Genomic DNA, 15,748 nt, shown 5'->3' on the forward strand with positions numbered 1-15,748 from the left:
AAAATTTCAAGCAGGCAGTGCCACACACTGTAGGCAGAAAGAAGCTTTAAAAAGAACAAAAATGCAGTAAAAAGCAAAGTATTTCATAGTATTACATCTATGCTTTCAAAATAATAAATTAGAAAGAATATAGTCTTTGGAAAGTTTAGCTCTACATAATTGAGATGGAACTACAAAGGAGATAAAAAACAACCTACGTTCATACCCAGCTAAATGCAAGTAGCACAATCTGGTAAATATAATTCAGGTGTTGTTGTTTTACCTTAGTTAAATTGATCTCTTTGATAACACATGGCTCATCATCCATTTTTCCTTTTGCCAAGAATATTTTGCCAAAAGATCCTTCTCCAATTTGTTTAATGAGTTCATATTTATCCATGATGTATTTTTCTTAGAGCAGTAGCTAAAATAAAAATTCCCCAAATTAGTACTGCACATAGTATTTTAACATGTGAGTTGGTGCTACTGAAATAGGCACTACCTTTTAAGACTGTCATTTTTATTACTTTTTGTAACATTACTTCTGTTGATTCTTCCTAAAAATACCACGTCCTGGAAGTATGCAAATTATTGCAGATCTTAACTTTTAATAAGCAGCAAGTTTATAAGTGTCTAATAAAGAAAAGCATAGTGCACCCTAAAGTTAATGGATGGAAAGGAAGTACAAAGTAATGTGTAGGATTATGATATAATTTTGTAAAATGTGGCATTATTTTGTGAATGGGACAATACTGCAGAATTGATATTTTAATGGAAAAAAATAACCTATTCCATATTGATTTAGTTTATACTGGTGTGATCTAAAGCTGTCTGTTAGATCACACCAGCATGATCACACCGGTATAGTCAGACCTCACAGGATGACAAGCCACAGGAGACCATGGCCAAGTGAAGCTGGGGATCAGCGCAGTGCAGAAACCTCTGTGAGCAGCACCGAAGTCACTGGGTACTTTCAGTGGCTCCACAGGCAAAGCCGCACACCTAAATATGAGCAAACACTACAAAACTGTTCTTATTACTTGTCCCGAGCTTTAGCAAGGGAGATTTGCTCCGATACCAGACGTTCCCCGCCAGGCAAGCTCCGCAACAGGCTCCATGGCAGGCAGCCCCCGAGGGCCACTGCCAGGGCAGCAGGGCGACCTCGGGACGTTTGGATTTCGGTGTCTGGGTCAGAGCCAGCTCCTGCCGGCAGCCGCAGGTGAGAAGCGGACTGGGGGCAGATGCCGCGCAGGGCAGAGGGGTGCGCTCCGCCCGGGCCCAGCCCCGCATCCACCGGCGACAGCCCGGCCGCCCGGAGGGCAGCGCCCGGGCACAGGGGCTCCGGGAGGGCGGCAGCGCCTGCCCCGAGTGCCGCGGGCACCGCGGACCGGGCCGGGCCGGGCACAGCTCGGGAGGGCGGCCCGCGGGCTCGGAGCGCTGCGGCCGCCCCGCGTCCCCATGGCGACGGGACGCGCCGGCGGGCAGCCCTCGCCGGGGCCAGCCTGCCCTGCCGACCTGCTCGGCTCGGCCCGGCCCGGCCCGGCCCGGCCCGGCCCGGCCGAGTTCGGTTCGGTTCGGCCGGCCCCAGCCCCCAGCACCGAGGCAGTCGAGGACGCGGTACCTGGCACGCTCAGCCGCCTCCGGAGCCCGGCCGGCCGCGGGAGGAGCCGGCCCCGCTCCGCGCCCCGCCGGAGGAGTGGCGTTCGCAGCGCCCTTCGGGAGCGGCGGGAGCTTCATTTCCCGGACACAAAGCGCCCCTCCCGCCCACGGACACGGGCTTGGGGTTTGCATGGTCGGTGGTAGGAGTGGGGCGGCCCGAAAGGAAATTTAGACTGCCTCAAGGTCTTGAATCCTTGGTGGAAACTGAAGTACCAGCGTATGTGCAATAGGGAGGTGAGGTATGAACTGGCTCCACACCAGGACTACAAATTTCCTAAAGCATTCCTTGTGCATTATTCCTAATATTATTTATTACAGGGACATACTCCAGGACAGCTTCTCCAGGAGAGCTCTGCCCAGAGGATTTGTGCTCTCCCTTGCCACGTGTTTCTTGCAAAGTGTCTATTACCCAGTAACCAGAACAGAGTCCAAACTTGACATTGCCCACAGCGCTCTCTGAAGCAAGAGCCTATCTCCAATCAAAGTTGGAAAATTTGTCCTTGTTCATGAATACATTTGCTTACTTTCACACATGCAGTGGCATATAAAAAACTCCTTTCATTGAATGAAGGCAAAAGTTCAGTGTCAAAGAATTTTCAGGGGATTAATTATTGGATGAACTAAAGCCCCACCTATTTATCATAGCTAAATGTTTCCCATAAGATGCCCTTCAAAGATAAGTTATATGTATGTGCTGGGTTTGTGCGGCAGGGTTTTGGTAGCAGAGGAGCTTAACAGGGGTGGCACCTGCCAGAAGCTTCCGATGTTTCACCGAACCAATACCAGCCAGCTCCAAGAGAGACTCACCCAGCTGTGTCCCCATCCATGCCCCGCCCTCTCCCATTCCCTGATCTGTTATCCCAGGGGTGTCACCACCATCACTGATGGGCTCAGCCTTGACCAGTGAAGTGAAATTTAGTCCAGGAAGAATGGAAAGTAGGAGAAAAGTGTTCTAAGGTCTGGGCTTTTGTTTCGTTACTCTGCTCTGATTTGGTTGGTAATAAATCGGTTTCCTCAAGTCCGTTTTGCCTGTGACAGTAATTGGTGAGTGATCCCTCCCTGTGCTTATCTTGACCCATGAGCCTTTCATTAAGTTTTCTCTCCCCTGCTCAGCTGAGGAGGGGAGTGACAGAGAGGCTTTGGTGGCACCCGATATCCACCCAGCATCAGGCCTCCACCACAATGCTGCATTTTATTATGTACTCAGGAAAAACACCTTTACACCTTCTCAGACTGCTGCACCATCTCCTAGAAATATGACAAGAGGACAATTTGAACAATGCTATAATTTGACTGAGTATTTCTGCAAAGCTATTACCAACTCCAAACATATTTAATACATGGACTTGTTTAGCTATCTGCAAGTGTTCTTTCTAAAAAAGTTTATTGTGCATTTTCCAGCCTCGGTTTTGTGATACAAAAAACATGCCCACTCAGATTTTTTTGATTGAAATTATTCAATGAATAACCAATTATTAACAACAACTTGGATACCAGCACACCTATCTTCACTCATCACAGGTAAATTCAGGTTTTCAGTCGCTCTGTTTCAAAACCATTTGCAGTTCTGACACCCAGTCTGGGTCATCTTCCTCAAAGTCCCTAAAAATAGATTTCAAAAAAAGTTATTTTGAAAAGCAAAATACAACCTTATAAATCTTTAATTGCTTTCCCCCCCCAAAGAATTACCCTGTAATTAGGATAAATTATGTTAAAAATATCAGCACAAGACACTTACTTCCTACCCCACTGTGATTAAAGAAGCAACATGGTTCTTTATGATTCTTGGTGGAATTTACAAAAGTAAGTTTCATCAAAATCAAAGACAAAATAATATATTAAGAGACTGCAAATGTATTGATAATTGACAGCCTGCAGCTGAACTGCAGCAATACAGGCCGAGGTAGTCATCTCCAGGTGCCACAAAAATAAACAGTGACACAAACTGAGATGCTGAGCATCTGAGAACCACTCCCAAAACATACACGCATCCAAAAATCACAGCATTTTTGTTCATACATTTTAAGATATCAAATGCTACTAAATTTCACTTTCATTATGTAAGAGAAGGATGGATTTAGATACTGAAGAAAAATACTATTTTTTTTTCTCAGGGGAATATTGTTATGGAAAAATCTCTTTGAGGAATCAAAGAAAATGTAAATGCAAGGACATCACTTGGGACTTACGTGTCATCTTCATCAGATCTAGGTTCAAGTCTCTCAGAATCTATGACAACAGCTTCATGTTCACCATCCACTTCATCAGATGCTTTGCTTTCATCAGAAAGTGGACCTCTTAATATGTTTTCAGAAGCTTTGAAAACATAAAAATGAAAATGTCATCAAAATATTTTAATTTTTAAAGCAAAACTATTAAGAATATAAATAAAAAATAGTCTAATTCATCCCCAGTTTGTAGCAGATTCCAGGATAAGTTGTTACCTATTTTAGGTGGGAAGATAAACTAGTAAGGCAACTGAAGTGCAGAACAAGTATTTGTGACTGTGGCTGTGCACATCTGTAGACTGCAGCTGTCTTAAGCTGTGCCATCTGGCCATCCTGCCCTCAAATCAGGGCACACTGCCTTAGTGAGGGGGGATTTACCTGATGGGGCTACAGTGCATTTCCTGCATCTCCCTAACACACACCACACAGCTCAGCGGGAGGGAGCACATAGCAGGCATCTGTGTTTTGTCACAACCTCATCCAGCTGCTGAGCTGCAAGTGAAAGTCCATCATGAAGAGCTGTAGTGGAGATGTACAATCACTCATGAATTCCAAACTTGGCTTTTCTAAGTCCATGTTTCATTTAGTAAACTTAAAAATAACCCAAAAACTATCCTGTTGTGACATGAACTCAGGTGCGTGATCTGTATACATAGGAGCTATATATGAAAAAAAAAAAAAAGAAAGAAAAAGCCTTATTAATAAACCTGTTTGCAAAAATGTTTGCCCAGAAAATGGGGATTTACCTGGTGTATAAATTGTGTATGTTTTAAATGCTAAGCTGACATCTGCATTGCTGAGCATGTCCATCAGGGTTTGAGGGGGTTCCTTGTTCCACTGCTTCCGTGGCCTATTTTCACTGTAGTTTATAACACCACCACCTGGGTACAAAATCATTCATGAATGCTATTTACAGAAAATTGCATTAGCAGTGTGGATTACATTCAAGGTCACATTCAAGAGAGAGATGAGAAAGAAGGAAGAAACGGGAAGAAAAGAGTCTAGAGAACTCCATCTGTCACACCACTGTCCTCTCAACAAATTGACAGTGGAACCTCCTTGTGGCCAGGGAGCCCACAGGAACTGGCTGACAGTGTGAGGAGGCAGAGTCTCAGCACACTTATGTGGTGGCTCTGCAAGTCCCAAAATGAAGCCTGAGGCTGTTTCTATGCCTTTTAATAGCAGAACACTTAAATACATGCATTTCTCTGACTAGTCCCCTTGCCCTGTGCAAAGCTATCATGTAACATTCCTACCACAGCTTGGGAATTTTCTGACTACTCATATCTTGATTATTTATTTCCACAGCATTTATTCATATTTACCTAGAACACATACCCAAAATCACATGAAATACTCATAACAATTGAGGGGCATTTTACCTAGAACACATACCCAAAATCACATTAAATACTCATAACAATTGAGGGGCATTTTAAAATTGAAACCTTTTCTCAGAAGAAACCTCATGGTAAGTGTTTTAATCAAAAGAAAGATAAGTCTCTACCTCACATCTGAGGTACATCATTGATAGCTCTTGTCACTGGCCTTAACCTGTATGTTAAATCACAACACAAGGAGAGGTGTAGATGCTTTATCCTCCCAATAGTATGCTGTGCTTGAAAGACGGGTGGTTGCATTCTGCACCAAATGAATTCCTCACTGCTACCTCCACAAATGGTGTATTAAAAGGAGGACTGTAGGATAATTTCTTAGCGATGATTATAATTTCAGGGTTGCTATTGTTATCTGTCAGTGTTATCATTCTTTGCAATCTTCCTGTCACACAAAAACACTAAGAAATTCTCTTCAGCACAGAGAACTTTTTGAGTGTTTGTTAATGAAGTATTTTTAAATTATTTTAGCACAATTTTAAACACGCCATGTAAAGTTTTGGTTTTAAAAATCTGTAAAGAGTCACTGACATTACTTGAATTCAAAGCCCATTTAATTAAATCTTACTTTCAGTCTCTTCAGGTGTAAAACTGGAAGAAAGCAAGGACGCATTTTCCAGGACATCCAGCACAGTATTGGATATCCTCTTTTCCCATTGCCTTCTGTGGGCATGTGACAGATCAGTACTTCCTGGGAAGACAGCAGAAGCTCATATTGTAATGGTAACAAAAAAAACCCCCATGATAGCCAGCATCTAACTTGATTCCATGTCCAGACTGCCCTGTCCAGGCAAAGTAGTACTAAGAATCACTTAACTAAGCAGTGATGTTTGATTCTATGGATGCAAGTATCAACTGGTAAGTGTTCCCCATACATTTACTCTATTCCAAATGTTTTCAAACAGTCATTTTTTATTTGATAAGAGAATTTAATTTTTTTTTTTAAATCTCAGATGAGCAGTATGAATCAATATACTTTCAGAAGTAACTGATGGTGGCACAGTTTTGTCTTGAGTTATCTGAGATTAGTTTGAACCACCTATTTAAATGGCTGTATCACTTACATGTAGATACCAGTACACAGAAGGAAGTGCATCAGCCTTAAAACTGTAAAACTCACCTTCTTGATAAGATTTCCTTTGTTCTCTTGTGCCTTCACTCAAACCCTCAGCATTTTTCCTTTCTAAGGGGCTATGCTTGCTACTTTCATCTTTCCTTCGCTTTAAAAGAGTGAAGTCTGTATTAATTATTATCCTTGTTGTCAAGAAAGACAAAGCAGTCATATTAACGTGGCATTAATTATTTGAGTTTTGCTATACAATACCTGGCCTAAAGATTGGAAGATTTGGAAACTAAACCACTAACATTGTGAAGCCAACTGCACTTGCACCCTACCTGTTATTGCACTGTATTTCACACTGAGTGCCAGTTTCTGAAGCTAAGCACGTATGTAGTTATTTGATGTAATTTGTGATTTGGGTTTTTTTTTACACTTAAGAACACAAGCAATATAAATTATTTACATTTATGGGAAAACAAGATGCACCCAAATATTAAACTTCTCAAATTGATGGGTCTATGAAAAGAAAATAAAATAAGCCCCAGGGCAACATGCTTTTTAAAAATATACTGAATATAGCTGAGTCAGGCTATGGTAATGTACCCATAGGGGACATCTTGGCCACCTGTGACTTAATTCTCCTCTCCTGAAATCTCATATGGGCCCTAAAACCTGGTGAGAACTATGTCCAGACTAGACTGTTGCCACAACAGCCAGTTCTGAATGTGTCCCAAAAGCAAAGAAAATGGATAATCTTTTGCAGTATCAAAAAAAAAGCAAAGAGAATAGTAGTTGGTGGGTTTTTTTGGTTGGGTTTTGTTTGACAGGGTTATAAAAAAACCCACTTTGGAACTAAACTAAACATGGGAAGAATCAAAAAGTTACCATGGTGGGAAACACACAGGGAAACTGCAATTTGAACACTAATAGGCTGATTTATGGTTTAGCATAGGAATAAGTTTCATTAGAAACTTTTCTATAACACAGAATATTCTAAATTACTAAAATATAGATGTTATATTTATATTTGAATACTTACTGTATTTTCTGTCTTATCATTTGAGCTTCTTCCACCAGCCACGACACGACCTGACACATTAACACACAGATCCAAGAGTTAACACCTTTAGCAAACATTTGTAGTAAGGTGGTATTCCAGAGGTATGACAGCAATGCCACTGAACCAAGCAATGACAATTATGTGACAGCTTCTTCACACTTCTGACAACACAGCTCATTCTCAACAGTCCTGCTACTATTCTGTTCCAAATGGGCACTAATTGTGGTGTAGCTAAATTTATGCAGAAGAAAAAAGTCCAACATTCTCTCTCTAAAAATCAAATAATGAACATAACTTGCTTCACCATATTCTGGGAAAGAAAGAACTGTCATATTTAAAATACATGCCACTGTTAAGAGCTTTGCTCATTCTAAAACTGAAAAGTTTATTTCTAGCACAAGTCTTAAGACTTACAACATATATATTACAGATTTGCACTTCACATATGTTGGAATATAATTTACACCCGTCAAGCATTCTTCCATGTAAGTTCAATAATACTGGATTTTGAAATAATTAAAAGTAGATTTGGACATATAATGCTAATGTTTCATAGATAAGATCTTATATTTCCTACTTATTTTGTCATTCCTTACATCAACAAAAATGTTACTGACTTACCCTTTTGTCTTGCTGCATTGCCTTCAGGTTTCTTGGTCTCCTTTAATATCTGCTCAAACTCATTTGTAATCTGAAATGTGTATGAAGAGATGCAAGTACTGTGTCATTTTAAACTTCTTCAAATTATTGCATATACTATTTGTTAAAAATAAGTATTTGATAAAAATAGTGCACTAAACGAGTGCACTGTTCCAGCTAACAATATCTAATTTTAACAGATCAGGTCAACATCCAACTTTAATTTTCAAAAGAGATGCTTTTAAAAACTCAGGTTTTCTGACAAGTCTACAACAGCGTGTATTTTAGAGTAGGACCTACACAACACTACATTTTCTAGTTATACACTAACAAAACTACAAAGGAAAAGGATTTAATATCTAAAATGTAGATAGTATTGCTGAAATCTAGAGACAAAGAATACACCATACCCCAGAAGGCAAGCAATTTTTCACAAGTTTGGATAGGCAGCCTCTTGCAAGAATAGTACTGGCAGATGGACGATTCTGGGGATTTCTCTTAAACATCTGTTTTATTAAGTAATGAAGCTCATAGGAATAGTGAGATGGAAGTGGATCATAGGACCCTTTGCATATCTTAAGGATGAGATGTTTCCAGCTGTTAGCTTGAAACTGCATTAAAAAGAAATTAATATTAGAGCACAGAGTTTAAGCATAAGGTAAAATGTAGCTGATATAATTTAAGATAACTTCTTCAACTGAAAATCAGATAGAAATTACACCTATAAATGTATGATTGTTTGAATTTTATTTATATAGAAATCAAATTCATCAATTCATATACTTGCGATCAGACTTGAACTGCAAGAGTGAAACAGTTGGAAATATGGAGACTTTGACTAAAAAAAAATCATCAAAAATGCCCATAAAGCACAAACATCCTGTTGCAAATCTAATGTCTGAGAACTTCTAGCTCTCATGCAGGAAGTTTCCTTGGATTACACCCCACTGGCTTGGCTGCAGGCTGCCAAGCACCCATGGAGTGTCATCTTTTTGTATCACCTCTGATAGATTATGCAAGAACATACATGACCATCACATCAAACCAGACAGAACTTTTCAACACTGCTAATAAAGGAAGAATACTCCCCTCCTTGGAACTCCAGCTCTGAGCTCTGCATCAATAGCCCTGACACTGCCAAAGACTTGCCACAGACCTACTTAGGCTAACACATCCCTAAGCTCAGGCTTCCTTATCACTCAGTCACATCAACGTAGCTTCCACACTCTTGCACAGCTAGCACTTGCAGCTGTGGAGAACCTTTTGTTGATACACAGGATGTGAACAATGCTCTCAGGCACATGTGTCGTTCTTGGGCCTGTCCTCTGCAGGGTCAGGAGCTGGGACTTTGATGATCCTTGTGGGTCCTTTCCAACTCAGAATATTCTGTGGTTCTCTAATTTCAAGATACAGTATTTGCTCAATGAAAGGAAACTGCTGCTTATAAAAAACTTAGACAAAATGACCCTCAATTAGCCTATCATTTTGCTGCAAAACGAACATATCCTGATAAGGGCTCTCACTTTACCTACATGTCTGGATAGAGAAGCCAGAGGATGTTAACTTAAGAAACACAGCAACAACACTGTCAAAGAGAGTGTCCCAGAAAAGACACAGAAAGACTGAATCACTAATCAAGGTCCCCACTGTTCCAACAGGAGAATGGTGCTTGTACAGTGATTTGTTTGATATGAAGAATAAGCAAAGGTGTATCACTGATGCAAGCTACAAAAATGCCTACTGTTTACCACATTTTGCTGTACTTGCACACAATATATTTTTATTAGCAAAGATTTTGAGTGTCTTTGTCACTATGTCCTGGGATTATCTTGATCATGTAAAATGCAATGCCCTTGTAAGTGCAGGTATCTGAAACCAGCCTGGCAGCTGCTGGATTCAATATGTCCAGATCACCTCACTGACACTGAGGAAAATTAACCAAATAAAAATCCTAATTGTTTTTTAACAAATTTGAAAAGAGAGTCTTCTACAGAAGGGTCCAGTAGGTCCCAAGAACTGCTGAAACAGAAGCACATAGTGGAGGAGGCATAGGAAGGGTGGAGCAATACTTCCCTCTTTTGGAAGCAGCAGCAAGCACCTCAGTCAACTCTATTGTACAGCTAAATGCTAATTAAGCTTCAAGGAATTCCAAAACTTTTCTCATGGCAATAAAGCTGTACTTACCGGGTGTTTTAGAGTGCACAGCTCATACAGAATACACCCCAGAGACCATATATCACTGTAGATATAGAGAGAGATGAAAAATTTTGAGCCAGAAATTACAATTTAGTATCTTGCTTAAAAGCATGTGATTTAACCTGTGTACATAACTGAGCTAAATAAGCTAAAAATAAATGTAAGTAACCATAAAAGACAATATAATTATGTGTTTAACCTCTCCTGTGGATATGTTCTTCCTTATTTTATCCTACCCTGATGTAAAAGAAAATGACTGTCATACAGTTGTAGTTGGCTTTTTATTCCTAAGATGTCTTTCTAGTAATTTGCTCCAACAATATTTATCCTTCTGCATTTGAAAGCCTTTGTATTCTATGGCCCTTAACATCAAATGGCAGCCACATAATCCTAATTCTGAGAGCTGGAATTTTGGCCTTGCCAAAAAGAATTCTCCCACTAAGAAAAAAACTCCATCATTTTCCACCAAAAGTGAGTACTGCCATTTGTACAAAAAGCAACGGAAACCTTTCTTGTAAGAAGAGCAGGAAACAACTTAAACTGTAGAATGTTTCTTACCTCCCCTGGAAAATCAATCACAGTTCTTGCATAAGGACCAGAATCACTGGGCTCTGAAAATCTAAGTAATCCATTCTGTGCCATTATCCTTACATTATCAAGACTGGCATGAAGAGGTTAAAAATCATCCATAAACTATCATCCAAACAACCATCCACCAAAAAATAAGAACAGTCAAAAGATGCCAACACATACTTATGTTTGTGGATATATACACACTTAAAACATACACCAAAGTATGTAGGTGTTTACTCTCCCAAACAAACTGCACATTGTTTTTCAGACTTCCAGGACTAAAGATACTGTGTTCTCAGCTACCTAAGAAATGAAGAATTCATGCACTATAATCTTAAAAAAAAATTGTAATTATCTCTTTGTAAATTTTCTTCAGCTCAGTATCTTCTCTGAAAATGGATAAGCCACATAGCCAGATTGAGATAGCAATAAAAAAACCCCATCCATCAGTAAAACATTATTTGTGACCCCTGAAAACACAAGTACCTTTTGTTGTTGTATGGCAGACTTTCCCATATTTCTGGAGGCACATAATAAGGAGTTCCCACATAGGTGCAAGCGTATGACATTGGACTGTGAAACAACAAAGAAAAAATGCCAGGTGAAAAGTAATGATTTATGAACTCTGTACTGTTTGTCAATGGTAAAATAAAACTTGACACCACTGAGATCAGCTGGGATGTCCACATACTGTGCAAGAAGGCGTGCAGATCCAAAATCTCCCAACTTGATTTTTCCACTTTGAGTGAGGAAGACATTCTGCATTTCAAGAGCAAAGATTAACATACTTAAATATTCTTCTATGAATCATCTCTGCAGTTTGGATATACAGAAAACACAGCATTAACCACTTCTGATATTTTGTCTTTGTATTTCCTTTTGCTTGCTTCTCCTAATACTTCTACCAAAACAGAAAGGGTTTGTGGGCCTAAGGCACCAGCAACAGTAGCAGAGGAAGAATCACAACTTAGAATTGCCTTAATCTCTACGCTATACTCAAACCAAGGGTCCACTTTCTTCTGAATTTCCCTCTTTCTGACAGGGAAGAGTGAAAAATAAAAAGTTGTGAGGCAAGATATTTGCAAACTGTATAATCCATACACTTTTTTATAGTTCTGTAGTTCTTTTAAGTTATATGCAGTGTCACAAGCAATTGGTGTGGATATGAAGGATATAGCTATATTTAGATGAAGTTTACACCCACAGTGCTACATCATCCCATGCACTCAACAATTTAATTTATATTACATTCTTAGGCTTAAATAAAAACCACAGAACTTAGAAGTCATGGGAAATTACAAAAGAGAAGGTTTAACTTTTGCATGCATTTATTAATGGCAAAACTTGCTCTGTTCACCTTGGATTTTATATCCCTGTGCAGCACACGTTTATCATGGATATGCTTCACAGCCAGGCACATCTGCACAAACCAGTGAAGGATCTGAAAAAGATTACCTAAGAGTTATAACAGCTCAGTGCTCAATATAATGAATACTTTACTAATAGCTTAAAAAAATTAGGAAAGCAAAAGCATATTCAGAACATTTGGGTGTAAAAAGTCACTCCAGCATAACAGCCTCCAACCAGCATGAAAAATTGAGCGTACAATGTCCCTTTGAACCTTCTCCTAAGTAATTTTATAGCTTCTCTGGTAAAAGGAGTTAGCACATGCTGAATGGTTTAAACTAAATGGTTTAATTGCTACATAAAAAGCAGGCATTTATGCTCCAGGTTAGCTTTATTTATCTTACCAGAGTGGTTTGTTCACATTCCGTTTGCAGGACTCTTACTATGCTTTGAATTCTGAATTGTTGTGTAAAATTCCTATTTAATTGCATACAAACCTGACTGGTTTTCACACTACCTGAACAATTTTCAGATAAAAGTAGCAATTTCTTTTTTTATACCTTTCAATCCAATTCTTGTCCTGATCTGCTGGAAACCATAAAAGAAGTAATTCTCCAATTCTATCTGTAAGTGACTTTGTTTCATCAAGACGTTTGCATATTCTAATTTGCTTTATGCAGCATGCTTCAGTTTACATGGAAAAGGATTCCCAACCCCCTTGGTTCAAAACAATGTCTTTTCTTACCATGTCTTCGGAGAATAAATTTCCTCCTTGGTGTTTAATCTTTTGCATTAGATCTCCATCATCACAATATTCCATCACTATATACAGATGTCCATCAGCTAAATTTTTGGCAATTTAAGAATAATTAGTTATTTTCATTAGCAGGATACATATTGATTTTTATGTAATACTTTTTACTGGAAAGCTCCAACTACATGCTATGTGTTACGTTACAATAAACATGTATTTTGTTTATCATACATACTATAAACAAAAAAAGAAAGTAATCTAAATCTCTGAGGAGTATGCAACTTCAAACCAATGAAAGAATTTAAATTTTTAAACTTACCTTCAAATGATTCTTTAAAGGCAACAATATTTGGATGTTTCATTTTAGCCAAAAGAACAGCTTCCTTCCTAGAATTCTCTACACCAGATGAAGACTGAAAATATAAACACACTTACTATAAATTTTGCACTAACAAATTTTCACGTATACACATAAAGTTCCCCACTTTCCAAAGAAAACTATTTTTAAGAATTGTTCTTCAGTTTTTTAAGTAATTTAGAAACTTTAAAAGCCCATCTTTTTAATCTATGGTTTATTACTAGCTGAAGACCTCTTTGGGTTTTTTGGTATTTTGGTATTTTGTTGGGTTTTTTTAATTTGAGACTTTAATTTTTGACTTTTTCTATTTTAAAAGAGCAGAACAATGTAACACAGCAGCACACACTGACTTTAAAACACCTGATAGTCTGCATGAACTCAATAAAAGGCCAAGTGCCCAGGTCTTGCTGAGCTTTGGCCTTAGAAAGCCAGTGCCTCCCATTTTGTGACTTTTAGCTTAGATGACTGCAGAGAATGTAACCCAAATAGCTGACTACCAGCAGTAATACAACACCAATTTCCTCATTAGACACGGAAGATGAAATTTGCATTTCAGTGACATCAATGGCAATCGAGCCAAGGGCACCAGTGGGAACAGGGATTTCATTCTAAGCATCTTCATACCCGCTACATTTCCCAAAATCCCAATATCTAACCATGTACTTCACTTAGTACCAACATCAGCTCAAGATGTAGTTATACAGTAACTATACCACACACCTGTCTAACACACAAAATTCTCAGAAAAACTGTTCAGTGTTTTAAAAATACACCCAGAATTAGGATTTTTTAATTTTATTTTTTTTTAAGTGGTGGGTGAGGTGATGTTTGTGTCACACTTACCATTGGAAGCCTTATTTCCTTCATTACATACTTCTGGTCACTGATTCTATGGTGAACTAGGAGAGCTCTGCCAAAGGATCCCTCTCCTAGTACTTTCAACACGTTGTATCCTTCCATTCTTTATAAATTCAGTCCAAACACTTTTCTTCATTCACAGGATTATCTTCTAAATTTTGTAAGCACCTTAACACTTTTTAAAAGTTTCTCTTAATATAACCTGCATGAAAAAAGACCCAAACAAAATAACAAGAAGGGGTGATAAATGTGGGTACCTAACTGTCCAGCATTACCATGACACAACTTCCCTGCACTGTTACCTTGATTTTACTGAAGATGAGGCTTCCAGAAAGTAAAACTTGAAACATTATAGTACTATTTCTGCATTTTTTAAATTTAAAATATTCAATCTGTTCAAAAATGCCAGTTATAGACTTACAACTTGCATCTTCTTTTTGTTACCTGCACTCCTGCAGGTGGTTTCAGAACACTAAAGAAAACTCACAGGCTTATTATTAGAAACAAGCTTAAAGCCTCTAGTGACAATTCTCACCTAAAACAGCATAAGGAAAATCAAACTGGTAAAAGTTACTGTGCAAAGACCTCAAAAACTGGCAGATATAGAATAAAATATTTTAGTTGCAAGGGACCTACAGTGGTCATCTAGTGCAACTACCTGACCACTCCAGGGTGACCAAAAGTTAAACTAAAGTGAAAAAGGCATTGTGACAATGTTCCTTGAACACTAACAGGTTTAGGGCATTGATCACCTCTCAAAGAATTCTGTTCCAATGTTCAACAACCCTCTCAGTAAATAGATGCTTCTAACGTCTAGTGTAAACCTTCCCTCGTGCACTTTTGAAATGTTCCCAGTTGCCCTATTGCTATATTTAGAGTATATCAGGGGATCACAGAATCAATGAGGTTGGAAGAGACCTCTGACATCATTAAGTCCAGCCCATGACCCAACACCATGCCAACTAGACCACGGCACTGAGCGCCACATCCAGTTAAACACCTGAACGATGGTGACTCTACCACATCCCCGGGCAGCCCATGCCACTGCCTAATCACCTCTTCTGTGAAGAAAATCTTCATGATGTCCAATCTGCAAATCCCGGGGCACAGTGTGAGGCTGCATCCTCCACTACTGAGCTTAGTCCCAGCCCTCCTGAGAGCTCCCATAGCTGCTGAACTCGCACATGACCCCAGTTCCTTCAGGATCACTCATGCAGCAGGGGGCTGTGACCCTTTTTTTCAAAGCCCTGATGCTTTTAAATTGGTAATCCCTAATTCAAGCATCCGCTGTGCACTGCCTGTACAGACGCTGTTCTAAGGGGTTGATGAGCTCTTTGTTCCTTCCGGCTCCCTCACGCTGGAGAGGAGCGGCCCAAGCCCACCCCACGCCCCGCGGGCACTCACCTGAGCGGCGCGGCCCCAGGCCGCGGGAAGGCCCCGAGGCCGGGCTGCGGCGCGGCCCCGCCCGCCCCGCGCAAGGCGGCGCCGGGAGCGGCCCTGCCCTCGTGGGGCCCCGGCCGTGCTGCTCCGCTCAATGGGCCCAGGCACGGAAAGATGGGAAATAGGGCAGCGTTCTGCCTTGGCAGCTCACTTTCAAGAACGGACTAAATAGCTTTAATCTTTAAATAAAGAACAAACACAAC

General features: G+C 39.8%; 2 protein-coding genes and 2 long non-coding RNA genes across 11 annotated transcripts in view; 2 read left to right on the forward strand and 2 right to left on the reverse strand.

Annotated features, from left to right (window-relative positions):
* NEK5 (NIMA related kinase 5) overlaps positions 1-1,715 on the reverse strand; it is a 24,828-nt gene extending 23,113 nt beyond the window's left edge. For 3 of the 6 annotated variants that reach the window (XM_064408874.1, XM_064408869.1, XM_064408876.1), the window contains exons 1-2: positions 1,020-1,161; positions 263-403 (exon numbers count right to left, since the gene is read on the reverse strand). In XM_064408874.1, coding sequence (XP_064264944.1) covers positions 263-379 — 117 coding nt within the window. In that variant the 5' untranslated portion in view covers positions 380-403; positions 1,020-1,161. Of the gene's footprint in view, positions 1-262; positions 404-852; positions 874-1,019; positions 1,162-1,600 lie in introns of those variants that run through there. The other 3 variants (XM_064408871.1, XM_064408872.1, XM_064408873.1) reach the window with 3 other exon arrangements.
* Positions 1,678-4,045, forward strand: LOC135294085 (uncharacterized). Of its 2 annotated transcripts, none has more exons than XR_010356248.1 (2): positions 1,678-1,877; positions 1,957-4,045. It is a non-coding gene; the product is annotated as an uncharacterized LOC135294085 (long non-coding RNA). The 2 variants fall into 2 exon arrangements; XR_010356249.1 differs by having other exon boundaries at positions 1,682-1,872.
* On the reverse strand, positions 3,032-15,641 carry NEK3 (NIMA related kinase 3). Of its 2 annotated transcripts, none has more exons than XM_064408885.1 (16): positions 15,510-15,641; positions 14,091-14,307; positions 13,209-13,302; positions 12,881-12,978; positions 12,146-12,229; positions 11,480-11,547; positions 11,275-11,361; positions 10,204-10,258; positions 8,430-8,630; positions 8,002-8,071; positions 7,360-7,409; positions 6,381-6,480; positions 5,829-5,951; positions 4,613-4,747; positions 3,828-3,954; positions 3,032-3,240 (listed from the first exon to the last, which is right to left on the reverse strand). In XM_064408885.1, exons 2-16 carry the CDS (start codon positions 14,205-14,207, stop codon positions 3,174-3,176), a joined length of 1,476 nt encoding a protein of 491 aa, XP_064264955.1. In that variant the 5' UTR covers positions 14,208-14,307; positions 15,510-15,641; the 3' UTR covers positions 3,032-3,173. The 2 variants fall into 2 exon arrangements, with proteins under 2 accessions (XP_064264955.1, XP_064264956.1); XM_064408886.1 differs by lacking the exon at positions 15,510-15,641 and adding an exon at positions 15,162-15,463.
* LOC135294086 (uncharacterized) lies at positions 5,947-12,142 on the forward strand. Its single transcript, XR_010356250.1, has 2 exons — positions 5,947-6,118; positions 7,811-12,142. It is a non-coding gene; the product is annotated as an uncharacterized LOC135294086 (long non-coding RNA).
* Positions 15,642-15,748: the final 107 nt, after the last annotated feature.

The sequence above is a fragment of the Passer domesticus genome, chromosome 2, assembly GCF_036417665.1.
Source record: "Passer domesticus isolate bPasDom1 chromosome 2, bPasDom1.hap1, whole genome shotgun sequence".
NCBI lineage: Eukaryota > Metazoa > Chordata > Aves > Passeriformes > Passeridae > Passer > Passer domesticus.